The sequence below is a fragment of the Manis javanica genome, chromosome 5, assembly GCF_040802235.1.
Source record: "Manis javanica isolate MJ-LG chromosome 5, MJ_LKY, whole genome shotgun sequence".
NCBI classification, from domain to species: Eukaryota; Metazoa; Chordata; class Mammalia; order Pholidota; family Manidae; genus Manis; species Manis javanica.
This window is the reverse complement of record NC_133160.1, coordinates 104,856,833-104,871,643: the sequence shown is the minus strand read 5'-3', so window position 1 is coordinate 104,871,643 and position 14,811 is coordinate 104,856,833. Positions and strand designations below refer to the sequence as shown.

The window sequence follows — 14,811 nt, the reverse complement described above, 5'->3', positions numbered from 1 at the left end:
TTTTTTAAAAAAGGCATTGTTTGAATGTCTGTCTACTCAGCAAGATTTGAGCTTTTTAAAAATAAAACTAATATGGATTACTTTCTATGTGCTTTGCAGCATTTATTATACTTTCATATATTATGGCACTGGATTTTGAAAACTACCTTCTAAGGTAGTGAGGGCCAGTATTACTAGCTTATAGATAAGCAAACTGAAGTCCACAGCACTCCAAATGCTGACATAAAGCCACACAATGACAGAACAGGGGCTAGAACCTAATCTCTGAATGCCTCATCCACAGATCTTCCTACTCTCCCAGGGCTACTGGGAAGGACACAGAGAAATGCTCAGCAAATATTTGAACTGAATAAAGAAAATCTGCCATGTACTTGAGCACAAAGGACACTTCTATCAATGCAACGTGGTCAAAAAAGAAGATAAAGTTATGTGTACATCACTGAGACAATAAAGATTGCCAAGGATTGATAAACATGTAGGATTCTGACAGGCACAACACTTTTGTTACTCTAAACAGGAACCAATATTACAGTACTGACTTGCTCATTAAAATATATAATCACTGCTCATGAATTTTGAATGACCCGATTTATGTCTCAGATTCTACTTGGCCAAAAAAATCAAGTCTTTTTAAGCAGAACTCAGGCAGAAGGATCTGCAGATCACCCACCAGCTCTAACTTACTACTGTGGAGCCCCAGTGCTTATACTCAGGAGCCCTTCTTGCTAGCTCATCTCCAAGTAACAGAGGCACTCATGAGACCCACCACTGCTGCACATGATCACAAAACAATCATCAGTATTTCTAAGTCTGTATGTCTGTCCCTTAAGGGAGTGTGAAATTATACACAAGTATGTAGTCAGTGCTCATCAGTTAAAAGAGGGAAAAAGTTAATGGGATTTTATAAAAGGTTGTAATTTTTAAAGTTGACTGGAGTTTGAGATTGTTACATTAATCTCTAAATATTGAGAGAACGTTACAGGTCAGCACTATAAAGTAACAACGTAAATACCACCCCTGCTGTGAGGAAAGTGATTGCAGAACTGCAGGCAAGTAAAGAAGTTTGGAACAACAGAGACAATGCGACTCACCCAAGTACCCAATCAAGGTAGCCCCAACTGTCCGGGCAGGTCCACTCAGGTGTCCTGCTGAATTGTGGATCACCTTCACAGGAGTGGCATTCTCATGGGAGGAAATGCCTAACTGAAGAACAGGAAAGGAAAACATGTAACTATAGAAGAACAGTCTGAACATTTTGACTGGTAAAGAAAGAACAAGATTTGATTAGTGACATGTCTTCTCTCTCTCCCTTTACCAGAACATTAAAAGACATGAGCATTCATGTTTTTTAATGTATAAATACTTCCAAAGGTGTGGAAACTAATAGAAATAAGTTAAATATAATCTACGGAGATAAAGATGGTGAGGGGGACTTGGGAAACAGCTTCAGGGGTTTTTCTGAATGAAATTCTGTCAGTTATAAGGTTCTCATGACTCACTGCCTCACAGTGTCTCTCATCAGTGAACATGTATTTGCTTAGGTCTATATCCAAGTAAACATCACACAGATGTATCCAAGAGTTTACAGACAAAACATGAGTACATAAAAGGAATGTTAAATTTTGTGCACACATTCAATGTGCTTTCAAAGCAAATACTAGCACAAGACTTTCTTTTGTTACCTGTAGAACTACATTTATGTATAGTTTATGTTCCTTGGAAGATGGTGGGTGTATTTACAGACAAACCTCTGCTCAAGAGTCATCAACACTTACTATTCCCAAATCCTTTCTTCCAGTCTCTTGATTTCCATCCCTCAGGCTTTGCCTCTAATCAGCCAAAACAACTCTTCAAGCCCCTTGATGACTTCCACCTTGCTGAACCCAAAGTCCTCAGTTCTCAGTCCTAATCTTTCTTGACTGTTCTAGTACATTTGCCCCAGTGAATCACGGATTTCAGCAACTCCAGAGTTCTCCTAGCTTTTCTCCTTTCTTGCTGGCTGCTACTTCTCAGTCTTCCGTGCTGGTTCTTCATCTCCCCAACTCCATGACCCTGGGACATCCCAGGTCTCAGTCTGTAAACCTCTTCGCTAGCTACATCTGCACTTTGGTGAATGCATCTAGTCTCATGGCTTGAAACACTACCTCTGAATATCCGTAACATTCAAACCTCTTCCCTGGATCCAGATTCCTTTTTCCAATGGCAAAGATCTCTAATATGCTTCTCAAACTTCTCCGAAACATATTTCTCAATATTCCCTCCCCAAACTACTCTTCCTGTAGTTTTCTTCAGATCAGAAAAAGTAACTCCATTTTCCCAGTTGTTAGAGCAAAAAACCTTAGAGTTATCCTTGACTACTTTCTTTCTCACATTTTACATCCAATCACCAAAAACTGTTAGCATGATCTGCAACTATACCTCAAATCTGATCACTTCCTAGCACGGCCACTGCTATCTGGAGTACCCCACTCTAACCACCATCATCTCTCCTATGAATTATTGCACTGGCCTCAAAACTGGTTTCCCTGCTTCTACCTTTTGCGTCCCTTCAATCTATTCTCAGAAGTCATAGTGATCCTGGTTAAAAAATAAGCCACATTCCATTCCTATGTCTGGAACCCTATAGTGCTTCTCATCTCACTCAGTTAAAGCCAATGCTTTTACAACTTCTTATAAGTCTGAACAATGTAGTCCCCATTAACTATGTGAGTTCCTCTCTCCACCCAGGCCTCCTGTCATTTTGCTTTATCCACATCTGCGTCTCTCACAGGCATGCACTTTCCTCAGGGCTTGTATTTCTGGAATACAACCCCCTCCCCTTACAGGTACATCCCATTCTCCATAGGTATATGCCGTTCTCCACAGTCTCATGACCTGCTGCCTCATCTCTTTCAAGCATGCTCAAATTTCACTTCTTAGTGAAATCTTCCCTCACCTTCCTACTTAAACCTACAAGCCTGTCTCTTTCCCCCTCCATTTGATTTTTCTGCATAGCACTCTTTACCTTCCAAAATGTGTATAATTTAGGTTCTTAGTTATTATTTTCTATTTCTTCTACTAGAATGTAAGAACTGTAAAGGCAGGAATTTTCTTTATCCACTGTTATGTCCTGTACAAAATGGCACCTGACACATAGTAGGTGATCCATAAAAAAAGTTAAGTTATAGTCTTAAAAACAGCAATTGTTTTTAGTTTCTGATGTTTAATTTCTTAATTGCCAATGAAAATATAAGAATATAAGCCATGCACTAAGAAGGAAGTTTTTCTAAGTTAAGCTAAATATTTAAATATATTTTGGCTTAAATGCAAAGCCAAAGAAACTAAATATAGACAATACATGAGAGGCAATGCTATCAGCTACTACTCAGACTTGGGTGGTACCCACGACGAAACTGAAGCATCTTTCTAGTGAGAATCAGCCACAACTTACCAGGAAATCATTCTGCTTACCTGCTTAGCAATGGCTTTGCTGTCCAATTTGTTGTAAACTTTCCGAATTCTTGCCACTGTCAGGGAAGACACAGAGAGTGTATAGAGGCCAAATGACACCTTTTCCTCTGGTACTAATGACACAGGAGATGGGACGACACCTTCGGATTTTGCATCCTTACCTTCAAAAAATGAATAATCCTTCTAAAAATCATCAGTATTTCTCCTTTTCCTAACACAAATGTTTTATTCTTAGTAACATTTTAAATCAGTAGACTTCAAAATCTACTAAAGAGGAACAAGGGAGCTGAATTTAAAAGCTATCTTATTTCATTTTCAGCTCTTCATTTATTTAGAAATAGAAGTCATCTAGTCATAGAACTTTAAATTCCAAGTTTTACTCTTAAAATATGCTTACCATGTAGCATAAAAGGAAAGAGTTTTAACTGTTATCAAACAAATCACACACTTCCCTCAAGTTCAAAGGAAAAAGAATGACAGTGAGTGGAATGAGACCGGCGGCACTCTGTGTCCTCGCTGGTGAGACCCTCACATATGCCTCTCTATGTTCCTCCAAACAACAAGGCAGGGTAGTTAAGAACACATGTTTTGGAGCTAGATGGCTTACATTTCAATCTGCTTTACCACCTGAAGATGTGTGACCTATGAATCTCTGTGCCTCAGTTTCCTCATCTACAAAATGGGGATGATAACAATAGTACCTAAGGTCCAGTGCTTCAAGGAGATGAATAAATACATGTGAATGGCTCAGAACAGCTAAGGCCTTCATGCACATTAAGTTACTTGGAACATACCACAGTGCTCTGTAAGTGGTAGCTTTTATTAGACACTATCAAAACCATGAACTTGAGTGAGAGGCGAATTACTGAGCCATAGGATTTTACCACTGACAATACAGTCACAGTAACTCTTCTGAGAACTTGGACAGAATGAGAACTAGGGAATGGAGACATCACGGGAAGGAATGCTAGAAAGGAATCGTAGCTTAACATCAGTTCCTTTGTTTCTTAGTTCCTTTTGGGAGGGAGGATAACAAGCAGTGGACTGTAGGAGTAAGGGAATGAGGAAAACTGATGTTAACTGGTCTATCCTTAAGATTGTGTGTGTGTTTTGTGGATCTGTCCTCCCTTCCTTTGACCAGAGTACATACACACTTGAAACTGCTTCATGTAATACAAAAAAATTATAGAAAGAGAAGGTTGAGGTTAGACTTACAGAAAGTATACACCTACATCTTGGATCCAGTAAGAGAAATTGGAAAATTAGTGATCAAGCATGAAGACAAAAGTCAAGAAAGTACAGTATGATCAGCAGAAGAGAGCATTTTGAATAGGAGCAACGGATAAATAATATGCTAAAGAAAAGGTGAGGAGAAAGCCCTTTTATTAAGATAAACAATGTGTAACCTTATATACACATATGCACTTACTCATGCATCTACGCTGCAGTTGAGATTTATAAAATTTTAAGAACAAAGAATAAGTTACTCACATGGCATACATACAGCCTGAAAGCTCCCAACATAATTTGGTCCTAGTTCATAAATGGTAGTAACATTTGAAGGAGGTAAAACTTCTTCCAGAAAATGTGTGGGTCCCAGGCGCCAAACCAATGAAGCAATTTGGCGTTGGGCAGGTGGAGTACCAATGTACGCATAGACTGTGCTAACCACTGGGGGATTTGCAGAACCGGACCCCCCAGGAGTACTGTGAACATAATGAAGCTGTAAAGAAAATGAAAGAAAATGTGTGAAATATGACAAAAGGAAAAACATTTTCCCCAGGGAAATAACCACTGGTTGTATTTTCATTATCCCAACAAGGTCATACAACTTTACGAATGTGCAAAAGCAATTGGGCTGAAAAACGTAAGGGCAGACCAGGATTCTGGAAGTCAGAAATTTGTTATCCAACTCTCTAGTACAGATATCCTCCCTAATTCTAGAAAGGTCCACATTCAAACATAAGGATACTGTTATTGTCTGGTTGGTTTACAAATCAAATTAATCACGTTTTGATGAAATTTTTTGGGGGGTTGATTTAAAAAGACAGCTTTCCAATTATGGGATTTAAGTAGTCTGAAATTAGATATGTTACCTTCAGTGTGAGTCTGTTAAATAAAATTATTCATGAAAAGTGTTTTATAATTGGTAAAGTGCTATAAAAAATTAGAAAAATGAATAGTCTATTATACATTATAATAAGTACACATATTTCAATCTCAATGTAAAATACATTCCCAGATTTGAAATTACACTACTGTTTACTGACAAGGTGCTTAAAAATATAAAGAGTATAAGAGAGAAGGAAATCAAGTAGTTCTTGTGGTAAAGGGAACTTTCATCACTTGGTGGAATGGAGGACACTTCCATCGATTGTCTGGTCATTACACATCCTGGCTCCAAATCACATCTATTATTCCATGTATTAAAGAACAGATCCTGATGATGTTAATAGTATGAGTGTGAAGACCAAAAGTTCACAGGACTGTGATTTCTTAGGCACAGTGATGATGACAATGTAAATATATCAAGAAAAAATCTCCCATGTCTCGAATCTAGAAGCCGAGGACATTTATATTTTCAATAATACTAAAAACAGCAAAGGGGCAACCTACTGGGGAATCTACAAACCTATTTCAAATGCAATCATGTATACATAAGAAAAATAAATTACTGTCTGCACAGACTGCAACTGGGTTTATCACATTGAAACATAATGTCACAATAACAGCATTATGCACTCAAGGAAGATGCTGACTTCACTGCTTTTTCCACTTTAATTCACACAAAAAGACAAACTTTGCCTTTGCTGCTTCTGAGCACTATCACTGTAAAAATGCGTACCACATTTTAGAGGTTAAAGAATTTGAAGATTCTGAGTTCAGTAGAAAGTAACTAGCAGCATTCACCCTGATTCAAAAAGGAACTCCCAATTCTTTACTGGTTACTTCAACTTCCTTGTCTCTCTTCTGACTACTATGTAATAGCTACCTAGGTTAATGTAGGCACTCATTCCATCAACACACAGTAAGGGACCACTACTTATCAGGGGCTGATCAGGATCATCAGAAAACAAAGACAATAAAAACAATGCAGATCCAAAGTCCAGAATCTACTGGACTGCATACAGTAATAACAATGAAGTGACAAAATAGCATGTTCATCATTTATTTAGGCATTCCTCAACTGGTGCAACTATGTGGCAGAGTGCTGATTCTCCAGTGAGGTAACAGGAGTTAGTTAGCCACACGACTCTAATGGATTGGTCTAATGGGTATGAAAGGTTAATTTAAAACAACGAGAGTAACTTTTAAAAATCCCTGCAAACACACACACACAGACATAAACACACCCAGCCCTAAACTACCCTGTAAAGCAGCTGAGATCTACGAGCACAAGTGTGTTTACCTTCACAGTGCTGACAAGCTGTCCATCAATATAGAGGGCCGCAGTACTGTTTTTCAGCATGCCTTTGCTCATCACCAGAACCAGATGATGCCACTGGCCCTCAACTATAAGTTCTCCACATCGAAAGCGAGCACAGCATGGGAGAATTTCATAAAAAGAGGATTCTTCACTAAAATCATCAACTAAAATAAAGAGGGCAAAAAAACTCAACATCATCCTCATTCTAACAACCATTCATATCTAGACCTTGACTTTATGTTAGAATAACATGATAATATAAATGAAAACACCCTGTTTTTCAATAACTAACTGGGGTGATAAGTACAAACTGGAAGATATTTTGCTTTCTTTTGCTCCAGATACAGTTATAATCAAAATGAAGTTATAATGGCTAATAAAATAAGAACTAAAATAAAACAGATTAATAAAGTTAAAATAGACAACAAAAAGAGACGAATTGATTATTATTACCTGTCATGGTCTGTTTATAAAGGTCTGTTCAAATTCTAGAACATGCATTTGATTATAGCATTGGTTAGAAAAAGAAGCAAAAAAAATTAACTTTATTCTTGCTCTATGCTCTGCTCAATGATACAAGTGGCTAATGAACTGTTCTTAGTCTGTGGTTTTACTGCCCTGACCCTCTGCTTGACAATAGCTGGAGGTAAAGAGGTGATTTATGGAATGGAGAGGTACTTGTTGATCTAAGTTTCCTGCTTCACCAGAATGTTTTCTAACATTCTGCAATCACTTCCTGACTACAATCTGGCTTCTCTCTGCTACCCAGTAGGCTGACAGATCATGCTAGGAAATAATGGGTTTATATTAATTTAATCTTAATGTTAGGCTAATTAAAAATTACCTTTTCTAAGTATTCAAGAAGGGGTGGGATAGCAGTGAAAATCTGCATGTTAAAACTCATTCCTAGCCCTCCACCCAAAAAATAAAAAAAAACAAGCTAATCTGTAACCATGTCACTTAAAGCAAATCTACCATTTTACAGTACAAACTCTTATAAGTGAATATACCACACGTTAAAAGTTTAAATTATATGTAGAACTACAAATATACTATTAATTTCAATTTTGGGAATCTGAAAATTATCTGCATATACTGAAATGCCAAAATTATATTTTAAAATGACAATTAAGAATATACACTATTGATGAGTTAAGACTACTACAAAGGCAGAATCTTATCTACAGATGACCTAATGTAGAAACAACTGAGTAACAACTAGGCACAAAGTAGTGTCAAACAGCTTTGCAAGGTCTGGTGTAATGAATCAAGGAATATTAAAAATAAGATAAAAGGCATGGGTGAAACTAGGAACCCCCCCACTCCCGCCTCCTTTCCCTGATGAATATACTGAAACTTCTCGAGGATTGTAGAAGATACTAGTTGTAAAAATTCTCTGAGTCTCTTACTCTGACTCAGGCTTACAATTAATTCATGTCTACCATTCAGTGGTATGTGTCAGGATATTGTGGTGAGCCAACTGGTTTCTGAGGACTCTTAATTAGCTAGGCATCTTAACCAGCTACAGCTGTTCAAAGGATGGAATCTTACAGTATTAACATGATTTACAGTACTCATGTATGTTACTGTAACTTCTGGTGATATATGGGCTATGATACTCTTGCAAATTATATTCAGTCAAAATGATAATTTGAAAATATTCTCATAGTTCATTGAAATACCCCTAGATCCATTCCTTAACTTTCCCAATAAATTCTATACTCTTTCCAAATTTTCCATTATTATTTACTTTTCTCACTTCTTCCCTTTTAAACCATCTATATATTTTTCCCTTTATTTTTCTTCTCACTCATTCATTTATATTTTTTAATATTTGTGAGCCTAATATGTGCTAGGAACTGTTTTAGGGGACATGGCTACCTAGATTACAAATAACACTGGGTGTAGGAGCTTACAGTTCCAGCATGGTAGACAAAACAAAGAATTAAAATCCATGAAGTCCAGATAAATGATAAAGAATATTAAACAGGGCCTATGACCAGAGGTGTAGGGAGAAAGGGAAGATCCAAAGAATATTAAGGGGGCAGAATACATTAAGACTTAGTGGAAGGAATGGTATTTTCAAGGTTGACTTAGGGTTTCTAGCTGGGCTAAATAGCAGTACAAGACAGGACAACAGGAGATGCAGGTTTTGTAAATAAGAAACATTACAGAGATGTTTACAGTAGATTATTCATACGAAGATGTCTAATATGCAGTTGGAAATATGAGGACAAAGCCTGGAACACACAAAAATTTTAATTTCAGAATCCCTGAGACAAAAAGATATAAAGCTAACAGAAACATGTTTTTTTTTTCTCATGAAGAGCAGGTTAAGTGCAAAGATTGAAGACTACTATCTTTGCAGGGTGCTGATTTTAGGGGAAAGATGGAAGAGAAAGCTGTTGAAGGAAACTGCAAAAAAGAAGTCAGAGAAATAGTGAAAGAACAAGAGAGTAGACATCCTTAATTGCAAGACTAGAGACAGTTTTAATTAGGAGGAAAATATCAATGGGACCAAATAACACAAAAGAGGCAAATAAAGTATCCTAACAAGAATTTTAGAGCAATTACTGTATTGATGCCTAATTTTGTGCTACATGATGAGGAACACCGAGAAGCCCTAAAATCTAATTGGGGAGCTAGTATTCATATTTAATTATTATGTGAATACCAACCACATGTGAAGCAATATATGGTACTTAGTTAAGACAAAATTAGAAGATGATAAAGAAAAGATGTATATTTATATATAAATGCTTATATTCAGAGCAGATAAAATTCAGTAAGTTGAAATTTATATTTTATGTAATTTACACCATTAAGGAAGATCTTCAATGTTTTGAGTTTAAAGTTCTATCGTATAGCAATGTAACATTATGACATGTTAGAGAGAATTAGAATTGTTAAAGAGTATGTATTAAGTCTTGAAGGTAAGTGATGGATAAAGTAATTAAAATGTTATTGTGTCTAGCACAGAGTGGCACATATGGTAGGCAGGTGCTCAATGAATATTTATTAGTTAAGAAGAATTCACAGCCAATGAAAATCCTTACTAAAATATATCAAACAAGCAATCTGCTCTCCTAGCAAAAGCTGTTATTTTTTGGCAAGTAGAGATGAATCCTTATTTTAGGAGCTCTCTCCAGTGTTTTCTATCTAAGTCTCTTTTGCAAGTGCCTTAAAATTCACTGGGAAACAATATTTAAGATTTCACATAACCTGTTCTACCCTGTAATTTAAAATGGAAAACAATTACTAGCTGTATCTTAAACATGAATATTCAAATGAAGTTTAATACTTTTAATAAATCACAAGAAGCAAAAGAAGATACTGACCATAGTTTTGGAGTAGTTCCTCTTTGGTGGAAACAATCAGAGATCGGTCTTTTGCTGACAGAACTATCGCAAGGCACACGTAATGCTGCTCAGAGGAATTTGCTCGGCGCACAACAGTAAGAAGTCTGACAGGGTGGTTATTTGGGGGAGAACTAAAATGTTCAATACAAAACCAGCTAGAATAGCTTAAGCCAGATGGAGGAGGGAAAAACCTTTCACCTAAGAATAGAAAAATAACAATGGAAGAGTTTGTGCCAATTTTTATTCACATTTTAAAAAGCAGCTAAAAAAGCAATGAACTCTAAGAAATATATATAATCTCCTAAAAAAACAACCTCATAAGCAAAGAAAGTAATAATTACCGGAACCAATGCCACTGATCACAGCACAATCAGTGAGACCTGTTGTTACGGCATTGTTTGTAGGGGCGTTATGAGGGGCCAAACTGGGCAAGAAGAGGCAGCTATTAAAGAAAAGATGAGACATACATATTAGAGACCAACTGTTTCCAACTCTTATCATTATGCCCTCACTACAGTGAAATGAACTGCCATTTTTCAAGGGTAACTAGAGATAGGAGATCATGGAATACTGGTTGCCTAACAAAATCCCTCCCTTCTTTTAATTATGAGGGAGTAGCAAAAGATAAACATTAAAAATTTCTGATAGCATCATTTTTCATTTAAATTACAATTTACAAAGTATATTTATATACCTTATTAAATTATAATTTAATAAGTATAATTTACATATAGTAAAAATGCATCAATGTATATAACTCTTGTTTAAGACATTGGAATAATTTCATAACCACAGAAAAATTCCCTTGTGTTCCTTTTCCAGGGAGTCACTCTCCTGTTACCACTGTCTGATTAATTTTGCCTATTCCCAAATATGTTTTAATCCACTGTTTGGTAAGAACCCACGAAAATGTTCTTAAAATACAATTTGTAGTTTTAGGTCAATGTATAAGAATCCCATAAACAACCAGTATAGACAGAGATCTGTTCTATTAGCATCTGTGTCTATTTCAAGGCTGAAGGACTCTAAAACACTATATATATTCTTCATTGCTTCTGCTACTAGAGCCTTTTCTGCCACTTGAAATTGATAGTCACTGGATATTTACAATCTATAAGATACTAAGCTAGGTACTTAAAGGGAAAGAAGATGATAAAACCCAGTTAAAGAGTTTTTAATCTAACTTCCACTTGCATATTATCTATAAATTTACTATACTGAATCAGGGGTTGGCAAGCATTTTCTGGAAAGTGCCAGACCATAAGTATTTCACATATTGCAAACCAGATAGTCTCCACAACTCAACTCTGCCACTCTACTATGAAAGCTGCCAGAGACAAGACATACAAATGAGTGTGGCTCTATTACAGTAAAACTTTATTTACAGAACATAAAACAAAATTTCCAAAAACAGATCTGGGCCATGAGTCTCAGACTGCTGACTCCTTTACTACATCAATTTATTTAGTACAATAAATAATTAAAAATAATTTAATCTAAAAATCTTAAAATAACAGGCTCAAAGAACTCATCGTTTGAAAATATATAGCATTATAGTATACTTTAATCAGTAGATTTAAAACCAAAGATCTATTTGTCAAAGGCAAGCATGAGGCATAAAATAATAAGGCTTTGCTACCTTGAAAATTCCTTACCCAAACCCTTCAAGGGATGTGTCAAACTCAACAAAAGCTGGAGTAACTGATGACCCATGAAGTCTGATGTCATGTGGGGTTGTCATGGAGACCAGACACTTTACCCTGGTCAAAGGTACAGTACTTCCTTCTGCAGATTTTACCAGGCTCTTGCTTATCCGGTAATGGTTATCTTCATGCAAGCTGAAAACATTATCAGAACCCAGACCTTCCACAGATGTGATCATACTACCTGTTAAGTCAAAGAAAATCTCTTGGGAAAAATCTCATGTTGATTGCTAAAATAATGACATTACAAAGCTGACTTATTTTGAAATACCACTCTTCAGTTTGAAAATACAATAATTTTAAACACCAAAGCTATTATCCAGTTTTAATGTACTTTACAGTAATTTTTAAACTTAAATAGCATGTGTTTCCTTTTTTAGTTATTACTAAAGTAATAAACACATGGCAAAAGTATGGGAAATACAGAGTAGAAATAATAAAAATTACCAGTAACCATTATCTAAGGGATTGCTACAGTGTACTTTTATTATAAATTACATGTATAATGAACGTATTTTTGATTCACTGAATGTTTGAAGTATTAAATGTTTATAAAACCAGACTTTTCTATCACAAAATTATTTATTATTTCTCTTTGAGAAGGAAGTAAAATATCCTACAAGCATTATAATAGAAAGAAACAGGTCATCTTTCTCATAAAAAATATCATAAATAGCAGAAACTTGTCTCTCCCATCTTACCCCATTTTTAGGTCTTCCATTAAAACTATTAAAATTAAATGTAATAACAAAAGTGCTTAAATTTAAAAATACCTATATGCATATAAACAGTAATCATTTCAAGAATTAAAAGAAAAATTTTTAATAAACTTCTATTTTTCAGGAATAATTACAAATGGAGAAAATATTCCCTCTCAAGATAAACTACATAAATGTAACTATTGCCCTCTTAAATGTGCTAAGCATTCAGGCCACCATAAGAAATATTTCAATATTCTTTTAGAGAAAGGAACTCCTTTTATTTCTACTATTTGCAAAGGAAATCACAATTCAATTCTAACTATGTAAAGTACAAAAAAAAAACAACAAAAATACAAATCTACATTATTTGACATGACATACATTAATCGACATGAAAACCTGCAATACTTCTGTTTTCCAATATAACTGTGTTGGGGCTAAAGAGATCTTAAAAGTTTCCAAAATACAGTATTCACTAGTCACTGATAATAATCTGCAGGAAGAAAAATTAAGATTGAAATAATGGTTGGAGGTTGTCTAATCCCTGATTCTCACCTGAAAAAAACCAGGGGTTGAACTCAATGATCACTGCATCCTTTCAGAGCAGCCAGTCTACTTTTCTAAGTTTATTCTTTCCTGCTGCATTAGTAATGGTCACATCAATCCGTCAAAACAAATGCCTCATCTCTATGGCTAGCAATGATACAGAATGAATTGTAAAGTAAAAAAATGAACCAAAGAACAGGATTAACAATGGCTGGAAATCCAGTGCAAGTGATTCCCATGCACCTGAGCTTTCTACTGAGAAGCCTCCCTCCCTACGGACTCTGCACCAATTCTTGCCAATGTGCTGGGATGTCAAAGCCCACATGCACACCAAAAACACCTCACTTCTAAGTTCACTGATTGCCTTTCCTCCAACGAGCTCTGCTGCTACTTCACTCCAGAGCTATAGTCTGGGGCATGGACTTTTTCTTTGCTCTTTTCACTGCTCCAATTTTGATTGTATTCACTTATCCACCCGACCAGCTTCTCCCAAACCCTCCAGTTCTCTCATTCCTTTCCTCTCACTCCATTTCCTTTTTGGCCTAGTCATTATTTTCCAGTCCAGTGATAAATCTCTTTTATCCCAGCCTATCACTAGCTGCTTGGCTTCACTTCTTTCCGTATCCATACTATACTCTTAGATGTAGCTCAACTACTTTTCTCAGTATTTTTAATTCTGTGTCTCCCTTAGCAGAAACTGCCTAATTAGCAGCAATTGTGCACCTAATTCTCATCTCTTCCAGATTGCTTAATTACATCAATGATTTATTCCCTGGCCCCATTTGTCCCCTTCTTCAGTCAACCAACCACATTTTGTGTTTCTCCATTTAAGTAACAACACACAACAACAAAGCCTTCTCTTACTCTAATAATCAAACTTCTTAAAATAATATTCATCCCCCAGATGATTTTCATTTATAAAATAAACCAAAAACAGGAACTTCAAAGGTCAACTTACTTCTCATCTCTGGCTCATAACTCAGTGAACTTGGTTTGTGGACCCTATATTGTTTTAACAATTTTTTGTCCCAGGCACCACAATTTAATGGACTTGCCAAACGCAAAAATTCCCTAAAGAAGAGAAAAGGCAGTTATTCCTTGAGTGAGAAACATTACTGTGTGGGTTTTTCTTAACCCACCATTAGTTTAGAGACAGTTAAAAAACATAAATCACAAATAAAGTCCAACCATTTTTAAGAAAGTTCCAAACATTTTTATAAAAAAGGAGTACTTTAACAGCAGAGAAAAATTATAAAGAGAGCTGTTTATATTCTGAAAGTGACAAGGCAAATGACTATATTTTTTGTAAGGAGGGACAAGATGACTTACATTATCAAATGTTTGGATATTTTTCAAAATGTTGTTTCATTCCTAAAACTGAGTGTGCTACTTCACTTGCATTAAGAAAGGTTTTATTTAAGTATGTATTTCTTGGATAGTGACACTATACAAGGTATACCCATACTAAGGAATAATACTCAACAAAAAAACAAACTATTGACACATAACAATTTGGACGCATCTCAAAGGCATTGTAAGTTAAAAAAAGCCTATCTCAAAAGGTCATTATGTATAATTTCATTCATATAACATTCTCAAAGTGACCAAATTATGGAGATGAAAAA

General features: G+C 35.8%; 1 protein-coding gene across 9 annotated transcripts in view; it reads right to left on the bottom strand.

Moving 5' to 3' along the window:
- The window catches only part of WDFY3 (WD repeat and FYVE domain containing 3), a 281,845-nt gene that overhangs the window by 105,070 nt on the left and 161,964 nt on the right, over positions 1 to 14,811 (bottom strand). For all 9 annotated transcript variants that reach the window (XM_073237349.1, XM_073237354.1, XM_073237353.1 and 6 more), the window contains 8 exons: positions 14,145 to 14,257; positions 11,892 to 12,123; positions 10,578 to 10,678; positions 10,216 to 10,434; positions 6,860 to 7,041; positions 4,942 to 5,173; positions 3,451 to 3,611; positions 1,092 to 1,203 (listed from right to left, as the gene is read on the bottom strand). In XM_073237349.1, the coding sequence (XP_073093450.1) occupies positions 1,092 to 1,203; positions 3,451 to 3,611; positions 4,942 to 5,173; positions 6,860 to 7,041; positions 10,216 to 10,434; positions 10,578 to 10,678; positions 11,892 to 12,123; positions 14,145 to 14,257 (1,352 nt within the window). The remainder of the gene's footprint in view (positions 1 to 1,091; positions 1,204 to 3,450; positions 3,612 to 4,941; positions 5,174 to 6,859; positions 7,042 to 10,215; positions 10,435 to 10,577; positions 10,679 to 11,891; positions 12,124 to 14,144; positions 14,258 to 14,811) is intronic.